At 38.9% G+C, this 16,649-nt stretch overlaps 1 protein-coding gene across 1 annotated transcript in view; it reads left to right on the top strand.

Annotated features, from left to right (window-relative positions):
• Positions 1-16,649, top strand: part of Shoc1 (shortage in chiasmata 1) — a 76,618-nt gene that overhangs the window by 39,101 nt on the left and 20,868 nt on the right. Inside the window, exons 13-21 of the mRNA XM_060381134.1 lie at positions 3,024-3,149; positions 4,059-4,235; positions 6,645-6,749; positions 9,538-9,716; positions 10,926-10,998; positions 13,298-13,367; positions 14,818-14,996; positions 15,206-15,323; positions 16,243-16,354. Of these exons, the coding sequence (XP_060237117.1) occupies positions 3,024-3,149; positions 4,059-4,235; positions 6,645-6,749; positions 9,538-9,716; positions 10,926-10,998; positions 13,298-13,367; positions 14,818-14,996; positions 15,206-15,323; positions 16,243-16,354 (1,139 nt within the window). The remainder of the gene's footprint in view (positions 1-3,023; positions 3,150-4,058; positions 4,236-6,644; positions 6,750-9,537; positions 9,717-10,925; positions 10,999-13,297; positions 13,368-14,817; positions 14,997-15,205; positions 15,324-16,242; positions 16,355-16,649) is intronic.

Below are 16,649 nucleotides of genomic sequence, written 5' to 3'. Positions count from 1 at the left end.
TATGTCTAATATCCACTTATGAGTGACTATATACCATGTGTGTCTTTCTGCTTCTGGGATACCTCATTCAGGATGATCTTTTCTAGTTCCCACCATTTGCCTACAAATTTCATTATTTCCTTATTTTTAATTGCTGAATAGTATTCCATTGTGTAGATGTACCACAATTTCTGTATCCATTCCTCCGTTGATGGACATCTGGCTTGTTTCTAGCTTCTGGCTATTACAAATAACGCTGCTACAAACATGGTTGAGCAAATGTCCTTGTTGTATACTTGAGCATCTTTTGGATATATGCCCAGGAGTGGTATAGCTGGATCTTGAGGTAGCACGATTCCTAATTGTCTGAGAAAACACCAGATTGGTTTCCAAAGTGGTTGCACAAATTTACATTCCCATCAGCAATGAAGGCGGGTTCCCCTTTCTCCACATGCTCTCCAGCATGTGTTCTCACTTGAGTTGATCTTAGTCATTCTGATGGGTGTAAGGTGAAATCTCAGGGTCATTTTGATTTCATTTTCCTGATAGCTAAGGATGTTGAGCATTTCTTTAAGTGTTTCTCTGCCATTTGACATTCCTCTATTGAGAATTCTCTGTTTAGCTCTGTACCCCCTTTTTTAAATTGGATTACTTGATTTGGTGCTGTTTAACTTCTTGAGTTCTTTATATATTCTGGATATTAGCCCTCTGTCAGATGTAGGGTTGGTGAAGATCCTTTCCCAATCTATAGGCTGTCACTTTGTTCTGAGGACAGTGTCCTTTGCTTTATAGAAGCTTTTCAGTTTCATGAGGTCCCAAAGTGAATATTAGACATATAATATAGGATAATCATACAAAAATCTGTACACCTAAAGAAGCTAATCAAGAAGGAGGACCCTGGGTAAAATGTTCAATCTTCATTCAAAAAGGCAAATTGAATAAACATCAGAAGAGGGACAAAACAGGAAACAGGACAGGAGCCTACCACAGAGGGCCTCAGCAGGGTATCAAAGCAGATGCTGAGACTCAGCCAAACTTTGGGCAGAGTAAAAGGAATCTTATGAAAGAAGGGGGAGATAGAAAGACCTAGAAGGAACAGGAGCTCCACAAGGAGAACAACAGAACCAAAAAATGTGGGCACAGGGATCTTTTCTGAGACTGATACTCCAAAAAAGGACAATGCATGGAGATAACCTAGAACCCCTGCACAGATGTAGCCCATGGCAGCTCAGTGTCCAGGAGGGCTTCCTAGTAATGGGAACAGGGACTGTCTCTGACATGAACTCAATGGCTGGCTCTTTGATCACCTCTGCCTGGGGGTTGGGGGAGGGGGAGCAGCCTTACCAGGCCACAGAGGAAGACAATGCAGCCAGTCCTGATGAGACCTGATAGACTAGGGTCAGATGGAAGGGGAGGAGGACCTCCACTATCAGTGGACTGGGGGAGGGGCATGGGAGAAGAAGAAAGAGGGATGGTGGGATTGGCAGGGGATGAGGAATGAGGCTATAGCTGTGAAACAAAGTAAATAAACTTTAATTAATTAATTAATTTTAAAAAGAATGTTGAGAGAGAGAAAAAAAATTCTTGTTAAAAAAAAAATTGATTTAAAAGGGAATGCCAGGCTGGAGAGGTGGCTCAGAGGTTAAGAACACTAGCTGCTCTTCCAGAGGTCCTGAGTTCAAGTCCCAGCAACCACATGGTGGCTCACAACCATCTAGATCTGGTGCCCTCTTCTGGCACACAGGTGTACATGCAGACAAAACACTGTATTCATAATAAATAAATATTAAAAAAAAAAAAAAAGGAGGGAATGCCTCTGCACTCCTATAGCTTCTCTGTTTGTGTGACGCTCCTGGCCTCTTGTCTGTGCTTTCCTGTAGGTTGTGAATCTGGGGAAATGGGTATACACTTACGGAAACGATCTTCCCCAAAGGGAGAAGTATTCCCAGCCTCTAATGTCTTGGCTCCGTCCTGCCAGAGGCTCCGGCTGAGCTTAGCAGAGGACCGAGTGGGGTTGCTGTCTCACTCGAGTATTGTTACCAAGCCCGCTTGTCTCTCAAATCAAGCCCTGTTCTCCAACTTACAATAAAGGGAATATTTTGCCTTATTTTACAGTTTATTGGGTACAAGAAATATTATGGCTTGAGCCCTCTCAAAATTTTCAATAATTAGTATCACTTGAGTGAACCTACTCAGATTATTTAAAATTAATTGGATATTTTCTATCATTATACTTGTGGTTCTTTCATTTTTATTTAAGTGGGGTCTTTTCTGTGTGGCCATGGCTGGCCTTGAACTTGTGATCCTCCTGCCTTAGCCTTCCAAGTGCTGGGATTATAGGCAAAAAAATCACCATGTCCCATTCTATTATCATACTTTTAACCTCACATAAAAGTATCTTATAATCATATTATTGGTGGGTGACATTAGTATTTAAATAGCCGTCTCTATGCATATATAAATTTTCTATAATACCTAGAAAAGAAAAAAATCCAACATTTATTTAAACACTGTATCAGGTACTAAATTGCATATTAAAGGAGGGATTTTTTTTTTTTTTTTTGCCTGGAAGTAAGGTAGGTAGTTACATAACACTTCCTGTAGAAAATGAGTGAATTGAAGATTGAGGAGTAAAAGTTAGTATACACGGAAAAAAAATTAGGAACATTAGAAGGCTTGGAACAAAGAAGAAAGGTGGAAATAGACAGAAGACTGTGGAAGGGGTGAGGTAGAATGCTGCCGTCTTTCATGTGTCGGGAGCTGGGACGGTGTTTGGTCTCTGTATTGAAGGTAGGCATCCTAGGCCATAGGTCACCCGTGAGGGAGCTGGGGCTGCCATCGGAGCCGTGGGAGACCCTGGCCGGACGCCAGAGCTTGTTCCACCTCTGTCGTCCTCCTTGCTGCTCAGCGCAGTGTTGGGTCCACTGATCTGGGTAATGCATTTAACGTAGTCTCAGGGTGTTAACATATGTAACAACTACAGTTTTGAAGACAGTATTAAAATAAAACATCATTTCTCCTCAACAATTTGATGTTTTTGCTAGAAATTCAAGATGAAGAAAAAGATAGAGAAAACCGTTCTTTGACTCTCCAAGAAGAAAGTCCTGTTGTCTCTAATGACACAGCCCCGGAGGAGAGAGCGGACGGTGTTATCGAGATTCAGGCTGCAGGTGTGCAGGGCGCTTTCTCTTCTCCTCGATCCAGAAGTCCTCTCCCAGATTTCCAGAACATACCTTATTTTCTGAGTAATTGTTTTTACTTGTTTCAGAAACTTCTTTTTTTTTTTAAATAATTTATCTAATTTTATTTTACGTGCATTAGTCTGAAGGTGTCAGATCCCACGGAATTTGGCAGTATAGACAGTTGTGAGCTGCCACGTGAGTGCTGGGAATTGAACCCGGGTCCTTTAGGAAGGACAGAGAGTACTCATAACCACTGAGCCATCTCTCCAGCCCTCAGAAACTTCTAAATTCTGTTTCTACCATCAGGTTACTTCCATACTTGGAGGGCCCTGTATGCTGCCCCTGTCTTTTTCCCATTGCCTTGCTCCAGCCTAATTGTTATTTCTGTCTTCAGTAAAACTGAAACCATGCCAGGTGTGGTGGCACATGCCTTTAATCCCAGTGCCTGAGAGGCAGAGGCAGGCAGATCTCTATGAGTTAGAGGCCAGTCTGGTCTACAAAGTGAGTCCAGGACAGCCAAGGCTATACAGAGGAATCCTGCTTCGGAAAACAAACAAATAAACAAACAAAAAACTGAAGCCATTTCCCTACACTCATGTAAAAAGAGTGAACTGCAGGAGTCCTCAGTCTCCTCGTCTGTGTTTGGGAAATGTGTTGTTAGTGATCTCTCCTGTTCCTTCCTTTCCCAGAACCACAATGTTAGAGGTCAGCAACAACAACAGTAATTACTGGAAATGGTTATCTGTCAGGTGCCTAACACCCTTCTGAATACGCAGGAAACAGTTACAGTGAGAACTCTCTCTGCTTTCTCACCCTCAGTCAGGGGATGTAAGTGGGTATCAAAAGCAGCACACCGTTCCTTTTGCAAGCACTGATTTTAGTGCTGTTATTTTCCAGACACCCAGTGCCAAGCATACAGTCTCCTGGAAGCAGCAGCCACTCCTGTCTTGGAAAAGCTTGTTTGCCTCTGTACTTACCCTGCTGCTAATTGGAAATTTGCCACTGTCATTTTTGACCAAACAAGATTCTTCCTGAAAGAACAAGAAAAAATGATAAATGATGCTATTCACCAAGGTGAGTACAAATCAGATTCAAATGCTACCCAAAGGATATATACTAGTAGATAACTGTAGCAATGCAGACCTCAGACCCAGCAGAAACCGTAACTGTAATTTAGCATGTAGCACCTGTATCTAGGCCAAGCCCAGAAGATTCTCAGTGAATCTCCTAATTGGTCTGTGTTATTTAATAGATCCCCATTGCAAAAAACAAGGTTAACCTGGTAACCATTCACACTGGAGCCAGTGCTTGGCCCTGCTCTGGCCCTGCCCAAACAAAATGTGAAAGCAAGATCCAAAGGATAAACTTATTTCCAGTGAACTTAACTGCATCCTACAATGAAACATAAGATATATACAAACACAAAAATACCCAGCACCCAACAACATAAAACTGGTCTCTAGTGTAAAGTCATATTACCAGACATACAAAGAGACAGGAAATACAATCCATAATGAGAATAATCTGTTGAAACAAACCTAAATCAAAGATACTAGAGTTTTCAGAATTTGCTGAAGCTCACTATAACTGTTTCCTGTGTATCCAGAAGGGTGTTAGGCACCTGATAAATAACCATTTCCAGTAATTACTGTTGTCATTGCTGACCTCCAACACTGTGGTTCTGGGAAAGGAGAGAACAGAAAAAAAGATGTTAAAACAAGGCTACTCTTTATTCATATGAGCCCCCTTCCCCCACTCAGACCATGGATTGAGAATTCCCTTAGAGTTATTTCTGTCCCTGCTGTGGCACGCACTTTGCAGTTCATAGCTGCCTGTAGTACAGGCCAGGACATACTAATAGAACTTTGCCGTTTGTTGAATGACCATCTTCGTCAGTGTGCCTGCTACCATTTGTTTTTAAGTGTTGGGTGGCGTACCATGTACTCTGTCTTGTGCTTAGAGTTGAATCAGTGGAAGAGACCCAATGCACTGTGCTTGCTACATGTTATCTGGATCTAGTGTGTTAGGAAAGTCAACTTTCTAAGTTCATAAATTATACATACGTTAAAATTTTGCAGCTTCTTCAAAAAATAAAATAGGTGGGCTAGAGAGACAGCTCAGTTGTTTTAAGACTATTTCCTTCTCTCACAGAGGACCTCGGTTCACTTATCACATGCTGGTTCATACCTCCTGTAACTCCAGGTTCTAGGTAACCTGTAACCTTCACGTGGTACAAACACACACACACACACACACACACACACACACACACACAAGTAAAAAATAGATACATCTTTGCTGGACATGATGGTTCACACCTTTAATTGTATAACTCAGGATGCAGATGCAGGGGAATCTCTCCATTTGAGACCATCCAAGGTTACATAGTAAGACCCTGCAACAAAACAATAACAACAAAAATAAAGTAAAATAGGACCAGCAAGGTGGCCTAGCAGATAAAGGCACTTGCTGCCAGGCCTGATGGCCAGAGCTTGAACCTACACGGTAGAAGGAGAGACAGACTCTTGTAAGTTGTCTTCTGACCTCCGCATTTGTGTACAGCCTGTGCGTGCCTTCTCCTCATCACACACTTGCACATGCACGGGAGTCCAGAAAGTTCTGGAAGTGCATAGAACACGTTAAGTAGGCAATTGGCTTGTTCCTGTGAATAACTCTTTCATGTGAGTCTTAATCTCTGAGCTGAGCTAACATTTTCAGATAACATCTCCATTTCAAAGTATTTCTTCATTTACAAATGTCTAGTTCTAGCTTTAAAAATTGGAACACTGGAGAGATGGCTCAGAGGTTAAGAGCACTGGCTGCTCAGAGGTCATGAGTTCAATTCCCAGCAACCACATCTCACAACCATGTGAAATCTGGTTGCCCTATAATGAAATCTGGCGCCCCCTTCTGGCGTGCAGGTGTACATGCAGACATAACATTGTATACATAATAAATAATTTTTTAAAAAATGGGCAAGTTACACCAGGTATGGAGGTGACACACCTCTTTAAAATCTCAGCACTCAGGAGACAGAGGCAGGTGTATCTCTGTGAGTTTGAGGCCAGCCTGGTCTTCAAAGTGAGTCCAGGACAGCCAAGGATATACTACAGAAAAGCCCTGTCTCAAAAAAAAAATTTTTTTTTACAAGTTAGTTACTAATTTAATTTTCCTCTCGGTTAGAGTTTTTTTTTCCTGCAAAAGTAAACTTAATTTAATATTCCCTACATTGGGGGATGAGTTCTGGAGTTAGCTGTCTGAGTTATTGCTATCTTGAGCATCACTTCTCATCACTAAAGCTGTGTCCTCTTCTATAAATGAGGACCACATTAATCCTGAGAGGATTGTTAGAGTCGATGAAATAACCTGCTTATACACAGCCTAGCAAGAGTAAGCACTCGCTAGATGTTAACTGTTGTTGTTGAACAAATCTGATACATATTCTAAAACTCTAATGTGTTACTTATGCTTTTGCTTGTACAGGTAAAAATGATGGCAGGAAAATGACATTCAAATATGCTGCTCTCTTACATCTCCTGGTAACAATTAGAGATGTCCTTTTAACATGCAGCTTGGATACAGCATTAGGTTGGTAGAGAAATTTTTATTTCTTGCTTTTTTTCTTATTGAATATTCCATCTGGAATAACTTACTTTTCTGAAAAAGATAACAGCTCTTGATAAATTGTGTAGCCGGGAGAGGCAGAGGAAGGCAGATCTCTGTGAGTTAGAGGCCAGCCTGGTTACAAAGTCAAGGCTGTCAGAAAAACCCTGTCTCAAAAAAAAAAAAAAAAAAATTATGTAGCTTTCTCTCATATTACACTGATCAACATACGTCTTGTCACAATTACTAATGGGATGTCTGTAGTGTATATTATATGTATTTCAGCATTGGGGATCAAACTCAGGGCCTTTCTACATTAATGCTAAACAAGCAGTCCGCATTGAGCCACACTCTCAGCCCAGAATGGAGCTGTATATATTCCAGTTACGCTGCTTGACCTAGGTCTGAACTGCAGAGGTTCTGATGGCCTTACACAGATTTGAACGTATAATCATTATTATGCACTAGGTTTTAATGTGAGAGTTGGCATTTTGATATACATTTTAGTCTTTTAATGCATGTTTGGAACTTTGCCTTAAAAAGTAAAAACTAGCTACTGCTGCACAAAATAGTTTAGCCCCTACTGCACAGGGGTAGGGAGCCACTGAAAAGAGATGCTGCTGGCTTAGGTTTGCTTTGTAAGTTGATTCTGGGGCTGGAAGGGTGGCTCAGTGGTTAAGAATGCTCATGCAGTGGACCCCACTTTAGTTTCCAGCAACCCATGCTGAGCAGCTCCAGTAGATCTGTTCCTCTGCCCTCCACAACTCCTGCCCTTGTGTGCACTTACCCCGGCCATACATACAGATAACTAAAAATACAATAATTGGGGCGGAGGGTTAAGGTTCTCTGTGTAGCACTAGCCATCCTGGAACTTGCTGTGTGGACCAGACTGGCCTCAAATTCAGAGATCCGCCTGCCTGTGGAGTGCTAAGATTAAAGATATGTGCCACCATGCCTGGCCTACAAGAAATCTTTTTAAGCAGCATTGGGAATCAAGTTTGAAAAGCTTAAGAGGTAAAATGAAAGTCAATCTCTAAGTTACTGTCAGCCTAGCAGCACTAATGTAAGAATTAACATGCATGTGCATGTAAAAACATACGGAATAAACTAAATATTTTAAGTTATATCATTAATTACCCAAATATTTTTCAACACCTGATCTATAGAAGCTCTGTGGCAAAAACTCACAAAACCCAATGGGCCCCAAGTTCTTGTGGAGATTTAGTCATAAAGAAATTCTTGGGACAAAAATCTAGATTTACAAGCCCAGTGTGGTGTTGCACTCCTGTAATCCCAGCACTCAGGAAAGCAGAGGCAGACGGATCTCTGTGAGTTCAAGGCCAGTCTGGTCTACAAAGTGAGTCCAGGACAGCCAAAGCTACACAGAGAAACCCTGTCTTGCGAAAAACCAAAAAGAACCAACCAACCAAACAAACAAACAAAATATAGATTTACTAAATATGAACCTTTGTGGACAAGATTTAGGATCTTTCATGTTTAAGTTGCCGTTAGTAGACAGGTTTTACAAGCTAGCTTTTGGGGAGGCTAACAGGAGTCCTGGAATCTGAGACCATCCTGCAGAACATAGTCTTCCCTGCTTATGTGCATGATTTAGACCTCTGTGTTTTAGCAGATGCACAAATTAATTATTAATAAATACCATTTTTTACCCTGAGTTTATATTCTAATAAGGTTGCCATGTACATTTATAAAAAAACAAAATTTAGGTACAAAGTTGCATAAGTTAAATAAGGAAACTCCAATGTGGCAATATTTCAAAAGGAATTCCATGTAAGTGAAGGTTCAGAGATTTACAGGAAGAGTGAATTAATAGTCAATAAGCAGGAAGTAAGTGAGCATAGGATATATTCAAAGTATAGAGATATGTACAAGTAAATTAATGTTATATAACTTAAAAAGAGACATATGATATTGGTTTTTAGCTTCACTCAATTTTAAAGACATTGTATGTTTGAAGAGGAACATATGTTTAACCTGATATAAACTGTGTTGTACTGGTTAATCTGAGTATTTGGGAGGCAAAGGCAGGTGAATCTCTGTGAGTTTGAGGCAAGCATGGTCTACATGACAAATTCCAGGCATACACTGGTACCCTGCCTCAAAAAAAAAACAAAAAGAGAATATACCCAGCATGTGCATGTAGCAAAATGTCACAAAATATTCTATAAGCATGTACAGTTTGTAATAGTGTTTACTGTAACCATATGTATTGGATATAAATTTAAATTAAAACATCAATATATTTTATTAAATCAGAATAGGACTAAATGAAATGTTAATCATTTTTTGTTTACATTTTGTTTATTTTGTTGTTTTTTTCCTGTTTGGGTGTTTTGCATTGCCTGTAGGGACCAGAAGAGGGCATCAGATCTTCTAGAACTAACGTTACAGACAGTTGTTATCTATCATGTAGGTGCTGGGAACTAAACCCCAGTCCTCTGGAAGAGCAGCCAGTGCTTTTAACCACTGAGGCATTTCTCTAGACTTAACTGATACTTAAGATTTATTTTCTAGCCAAGAATGGTGATGCATGCGTTTAATCCCAGCATTAAGTAGGCAGAGGCAAAGGCAGGAGTATCTCTGTGAATTTAGTCTAGCCTGGTTTATATAGGGAGTTCCAGGACAGCCAGAGCTACATAGTGAGACCCTATCTCAAAAACCAAAACACAAAAATATTTATTTTTTTCTTAGTGATTTTTGCCATGGAGTTATACTCAAAAACATTAAAAGACTTAATATTTTTCTTTAACAGGATATTTGTCGAATGCAAAAGATATCTACAAAAGCATGTTAGACCCCTATTTGGATAACATTTGGAGACAGCTGAAAATTTTACAGTTTATAAAGAAAAAAAGGCCTAAAACCAACTATAAGATCCAAGAATTGCAGTGTCAGATACTAAACAGGTTGCAGAATCAACAACAAATAAAGGTTGAGTATTGGGATAGAACAGATAAAGTAATTGGTATAAAGAAGGGGGTGTAATGTGACTTTATGCATTTAACTTTGAGGTTATAAAATAGGCTAAGTTTGGCCTTTGACAGTTTTCTCTTTAAGTAAGATAACAGTAGTCTCAGGCCCAGAGAGAGGGGGAGTTGTGTCATTACTCACTGCCTTCAAATTTAAATGCTTTAATTTCTGTTGTAAGCTGTTGCTGTGGGTTGGTTCTCCACGCCTGGGATTTGAATAAGAGCATGGAGATTTGCATCATACTACAACTGCAATAATTTATTTTTTGGGGTAGTGAGCCAAAATCTCATCTGACACAATAATGTAAAAAATACTCTGTCTTGGCTTGTATTAGAAATTATTTTCTCACCCACCTTACATCATTATATGAAAGCTGAATTAATAAAGTTTTAAGGTAAAGAGCCCCTTTAAACTAATCTAGCAGAAAACCATTACAAGTGGCCATACCAGATCTGAACACAAACTTATACAGGCATTCTTCTTTTCCATGCTGTAACTCCCTTATCTTCAACTTAGAGTTTCTTAATGACTTTCAAATGTCATTAAATTAGTAAGTGAGAAATTTACCACTGAGCCTGATTGACTGCTCCTTTCCGGAAAAGAAACTGCATGATGAGTAGGAGAATGCAGCAGTTACTCCCTTTTGCCTATGATGTCAGACTTATGGGGGTTGAAATTAACAAAAACAAAACAGGCTGAGATGGTTTGTGCACAGATGTTGTAGACAGAGGCTAAAACTGCCTCAGAACACTTCCCTCGTTGACATTTGATGTTACCAGAATTTAGAACAGATTGTTTACTTTGTAACCTGTGTGTTCTCTTTTTGCTTTTAAGACAAGGTTCTCTTGTTTTGCAGTAGAGGCTGCCCTTGACCTCCAGCTTCTCCTGCCCAAGCATCCGGAGTGCTGGGATCACAGGCTACCCCACCTGGCATCTCTACCCTCATTGCCATTATTTTTATCCGACCCATTAAATTTGCTTTTAAATTAGTTTTATCACTGTAGCAAAACTGTGAAAAAGAACAATCCATCTGGGGATACACTCCAGTGCAGAGCACTAGGTTTAATCTCTAGCATCACACACACACACACACACACAAAAAAAAAAAAAAAAAACATAAGCAAAGAATAATAATTCATCAATACATATGGAATTCTTATTTTTGACTAGGTACTGGTTATAATAAGAATGGACTCAGATGGAGAAAAGCATTTGCTTGTTAAAACCCTTAAGAAAATAGAAGGTAGGGGCATTTAACTTATGCTTTATTTAGTAAATGTTTTGTTACAGAAATGTATTCACCTAACTGGCACTGACATTAAAATAACATAAATTTGTCTTCTCAAAATCTAGGACTCAGTGGGCTTTTTCCAATGGTTTGATTCTACAGTTGCTCAAACTTTCATCAGTATTTACTGGATGATTTTTAAATCAATGTAGACTATACTATACTTATATCTATATATCTATAATGTACTTATATGTATTTTTATTAAGAATTGATGTGTTTTGTAGACTGCTTCCTAGTTGCTACATTAATACTGCTTGCTTACAACTCAGTTTTATAAGCAAAGAAAAATTTCATGAAGGTTATGTAACATAATAGATCTTATAGGCACTACTGAGTTAGACTCTAACCCAGTGTTCTGTTCAGTGTATGCTCCAGCTCTGCCCACTGAGAACTCCTCTGTTGGCCCTTTCTCCTGAGCTTTGGAACCGCTGCTTACATGCAGTCTCTCTTGTACTCAAACTGAAATGCGACTTTCTCCCTCAAGTCTTTGCTCCCTCTGTAGCCCTCTCATATGAAAGCCCTCTCATATTTTCCTTTCCTTTCCTTTCCGTGTGTGTGTGTGTGTGTGTGTGTGTGTGTATTTACTCCTCCCTACATGAAGGAAGGAGAGAACCAGCTCCTGACAGTTGTCTTCTGGTCTACACATACACACTAAATAATAAGTCAGGCAAGTGCTGCGTAACATTAGCATGGGCTGTGGAGGTGAGGAGTCCCTGCTACAAAGGAAAGACACCTAGACGGCTTCCTGAAACACCTCCTCCTTCAATGCAATTTAAGATGATGACAGTCGCAGACCTTATCTGGGCTTCAGGCTGACCTCCTAGTTGCTTTTGGAACTTGTGTTCATTTCAGCATTGTCTGCTGATATAAAAACCTTGACTGTGGGGCTGGAGGAGTGGCCAGTGGTTAAGAGCACTGGCCGCCCTTCAGTTCATTGTCAGCACACACATGGCAGCTCACAACTGTCTGTAACTCCAATTCCAGGGAATCCAACACCCATACACAGACATACATGCAGACAAACACCAATCAGTGCACATAAAATAAATAAATGATATAAAACAGGCTTTACTATACAAACTGGAAGTGTCTTGAGTCTTTCAGACTGACAACTATCCTCAGCAGGGAGCTAACTAGGTCTTTTTTCTAGCTTATGATAGGAAAAAAAAAATCTGGTTTCATTTTCCACATGTTTAAAGATCTAGAAAGGCACTATCATGTCATGAACTTGTTTTTGGGATCAAGCTTAATTAGACTTTAGATGATATGAGCCACCTTATGAACTAAATAAGGAAATAATACTCATCCTTACTGCTACCAAAGCTTGTGTTTTCAAGAACTATTATACATCATGGTTACCATTACTGTGACATTATTGCATAGCTGGGAATTTACAACTGACAGGAGTGTACTAACAGATTACAGAACTAATTTAGACTTGGTTTAATTTTTCTTTATGTTCTATATGTAAATTATGCCAACTAATGTAAGGATTCAGTGTTTGAAATTTATATTTTGTTTATAAACACTAGTAAGAAATTAAAATTAAAAATTATGAGCTGGGCATGGTGGTACATGCCTGTAATCCCAGCACTCAGGGAGGCAATGGCAGACGGATCTCTGTGAGTTCGAGGCCAGCCTGGTCTACAAAGTGAGTCTAGGACAGCCAAGGCTGTCAAGACAGAGAAACCCTGTCTCAAAAAAACAAAATTAATTGATTGATTGATTGATTGATTGATTGTTAAATTGATTAATTAATTAAAATTATTAATGAATGGTACACATTAGATCTGGTTTTTCATATAGAGAGTAGACAAATGCATACACACGCATGTTCACATATCACATTGAAATACACACCCTTGTTGATTTTGTTAGATGCTTACATTTTTGGCTAGAGAAAAAGAGAATCTCCTATGATTTGTGGCAAAATAGTATTAAATTCACAACTAGTGAGTGTTTCATATGGCTATTTTTAAATTAAATATTTGACCACTTTTGTGTGGCATAAAAATTTTAAATTGACATGATCTCTGTGTATATACACCGGAAATATTACTTACATTTTAAGCTTTCTGATAAACTAGACTTAGAAATATAATCTGGGAAATCATATTTCACATAATTTTCTTGTTTACAGATTTTTAGTTCATTTTAATGAGTGAAATTTGTGATGGTAGAAAAAAATTATGAACAAAACTGAAAAAGAAAAATCTTGTTGAAAGAAAACTCCCTTTTTTTCCCCAAACAGGTTTAACAATGACTGTTTTACATTCAAATGAGAGAAAAGATTTTCTGGAAACTACTGGTGTTTTAAATGGGTAAAGTATTTTTTAATATACAGTATAGGTCCATAGGAAAGGGAGAATTCTTCCTGGTGTTTGTGCTGTATGTAGATCACAGTCCAGGAGTCGGGCTTTGGGTTTGATCCCTAATACCTAGAAAGGTGATTGTTCTCAGAGTTCTGATCTCCACAACTTTACTCTCCTCATGAAAACTGCCTTACACAGAGCACTTTAGCTCTCAACATAGCCTTGAATGTTTAGTATAATTAGCATCCAGGGGTTTAGTTCAATCTTATTTTAATATACTAAAATTATTATCATCATTGTTGTTAAAATAGAAGTACAACCATCAGTGGGTGGCACATGCCTTTAACCCCAGCACTGGGGAGTCAAGGCAGGTGGATCTCTGAGTTCAAGCCTAGGCTGAACTAAAGAACAATTCCAGGACAGCCAGGGCTATACAGAGAAACCCTGTCAGGGAGCAGGGAGGAAAGAAGGAAGGAAGGAAGGAAGGAAGGAAGGAAGGAAGGAAGGAAGGAAGGAAGGAAGAAAGGAAGGAAGGAAGGAAGGCAAACCTTTAAAAACACCTTGTTTTTCTTCAGTTTCTTGGCTTGTCACACCTCCCTTCTTTCTCAGGAGTGCCTGCTGATAACAGACCTGGCGTTGCATTTTTAAATGCCTTTATCTTGCTTTATTTCACATAGAAATTATTTCTAATTTTGGGATCCAAACAATTAAAAAATATAAGGTAGAAGCTCACAAAAGCTAGACATAACACTTTTAAGTTCCACACTGTCAGGAGAGACTGGAGTAGAGCAGGTTTGATGACAGCGGGTCTTTGTTACAGGAAGATGAGAGAAGGCGACACTCACACCACTGTCCAGTGTTTTTGGTTTGTGAATGTTTATAAAGCCCATTGAGAAGAAACTGTTCCCTCTGGCAGTTGTCTGAACATACCCCCGTATGCAGAGTCTCAAAATTAAAACTTGACTTTGGTGAGATGAGGCAGTTTTTTTTATGTTGATATCTATTATTGATGGTACTCAGAAAATAAAATCGGTTATATTTGGGATATGAGCATATGAAATAGTATATGTTCTAGTTTGTTTGTTTGTTTGTTTGTTTGTTTGTTTTTTTAAGTATGATCATCAGAGAGAAAGATAAAATGGTGATGCATGCCTTTAATCCCAGCACTCTGGAGGCAGACAGGCAAAGCTCTGAGTTTGAGGTCAGCCTAGTTTACATAGCAAGTTCCAGACAGCCAGGACTACATAAGAGAGACTCTGTCTCAAGAAACAAAACAAGACAACAACAAAAGAAAGATAAAATGAGATTAACACAGTCAGAAGAAATGAGTAGAAAGTGTGCCAGTGTTTTCCCAGTTGAATAGGCAGAGGTCAGGAGAGCACAGGAAGCCATCTTTTACTGCTCCAGCTAAGGGATGGCACAGTGTAATTCTATTGTCTTGGCCTGCTTTTGTCTCCAGGACACGTTCCTGTGTGATTGTACATAATCACAGTATCGGAGCAGATTTCCCCTGGAGCAGCTTCTCTCTGGTTGTGGAGTACAACCACGTGGGACACTCTTGCTGGGCCAAGCACTGCCAACAGTTAAATATACCTTTCCTGGCCTTTAAAGTCATTCTTCCAGACACAGCTCTGAAGAGTAAGACACAAGCCAGCATCCTACTCTGCATTAGGGTAGAATTGTCCTGTTTAAAGAGATACTTTTCTTTGTTCCGATTGCTACTTATAAAGTAAACATTGTGTTTCTATAACTTCTGCATTACTGTAACACCTGCATTACTATTGTTTAATAAAAAAGAGAAAGGTATGGCAGAAGAAAAAGTAAGCATTTGTAATTCTCTTGCTTAGGAAACATCGTGCTGGATCCATTTGGTGGGTTTCTCTTGGAAATTCTGATTCCATATGTATTTTTTGCATCTGAAGGACTTCTTAATACTCCAGAAATACTCCGGCTGCTGGAGTCTAAGTAAGCCACTGCTTTTAGGTGTTGGTTTTTCATGTGTTGTTCCAATAAGCGAAATGTTGTGCTTTATGTGTTATATCTCATCTATCTGATCCAAGACTAGAATATATAAGAACTGCTTTCTGAAGAGTATATCAATTTATATTTTAATCCCTAACCTATAGCTATTAAATAATATCTTTTTATAATATTTACTAGTTTTATGAACAAAACGAAATTTAATTTTTCATTTTACTTAAATTTCTCTTGTTACCAGTACATAAAAACGTCTTTATGAGTTATTTTTCTGTGAATTACATGTTCAAGAATTTGAGCCATTTGTGATATTAAGAATGAGAATTTTTGCTTAAAAACTGCATGGAAAACAGGATGAAGAAGTTCTGAATGAACACACAGGCACACACACACATGTATTCATATACATGAGAATAAAAATAAATCTTAATAAATAAATAAAGATTTAAAAAGAGATTCGCACAACTCAATAGAAGCCAGTAGAAAACGCACCAGAGCCTTTCCAAGTGAGCAGGCATAGATGAGAGGAGAAAGGTTTCTAGCTTCTCTTAGATACTAAATAAATCACAATTTTCCTCCCCAAAAAAATTTTTAGGTTTCAGAAATAAACAAAGGTTTAATGTAATATAGCATTATAAATTGAGTGTATATACGTTTTTTAATTAATTTGTTTTTTATATTAATCACAGGTTATTTACTTTCTATCCCAGCCGTAGCCCCCTCCCTCATTCCCTCCCAACCCTCCCAAAATTTAAAGAGTAACTTGAATTATGAAAGAAAACAGCAATTCACGTAATTTAATGTTCAGAAACTAATTCACAAAACTCAGTATTCAGGAGAAGAGCATGGCACTCTGAAGCGCATCCTTGGCCATGGCCCGTTTTCACTGAAGATCTGTCTTTTGCAGCTATGACATCACACTAGTGGAGAGGTGCTGCTGTGCGTCCCTGAAACTCTTTGGAAGTACAGAGCACTATGTAGTGGTGACCATTGATGAACACACTGCTGTAGTTGTGCAGGTAACACTATGCAATAAAAAATAGAGACTAGGGCGGGAAGTGGACCGGGAGTGATTAGCATTAAGGAATAGGTAATGAATGTGTTCGAAGGTATAGAATTATCATGTACTAATAAGATATATTAACAAAGGAAATCAATCATTAAAATACATACAACTATGTAATTTCTTTTCTATATGGAGCTTAACTGTAATCTGTGATTTCTTCTAAATTTTTCTAATGGGCACAGTGCTAACTATGGGTGATAGTGCTAACTATCACCATGAAAAATGACTACCAGTCTTCCTGGATGCCA

The sequence above is a fragment of the Meriones unguiculatus genome, chromosome 3 (genome assembly GCF_030254825.1).
Source record: "Meriones unguiculatus strain TT.TT164.6M chromosome 3, Bangor_MerUng_6.1, whole genome shotgun sequence".
Classification (NCBI taxonomy): Eukaryota; Metazoa; Chordata; class Mammalia; order Rodentia; family Muridae; genus Meriones; species Meriones unguiculatus.
This window is presented reverse-complemented; position numbering and strand designations above follow the sequence as displayed.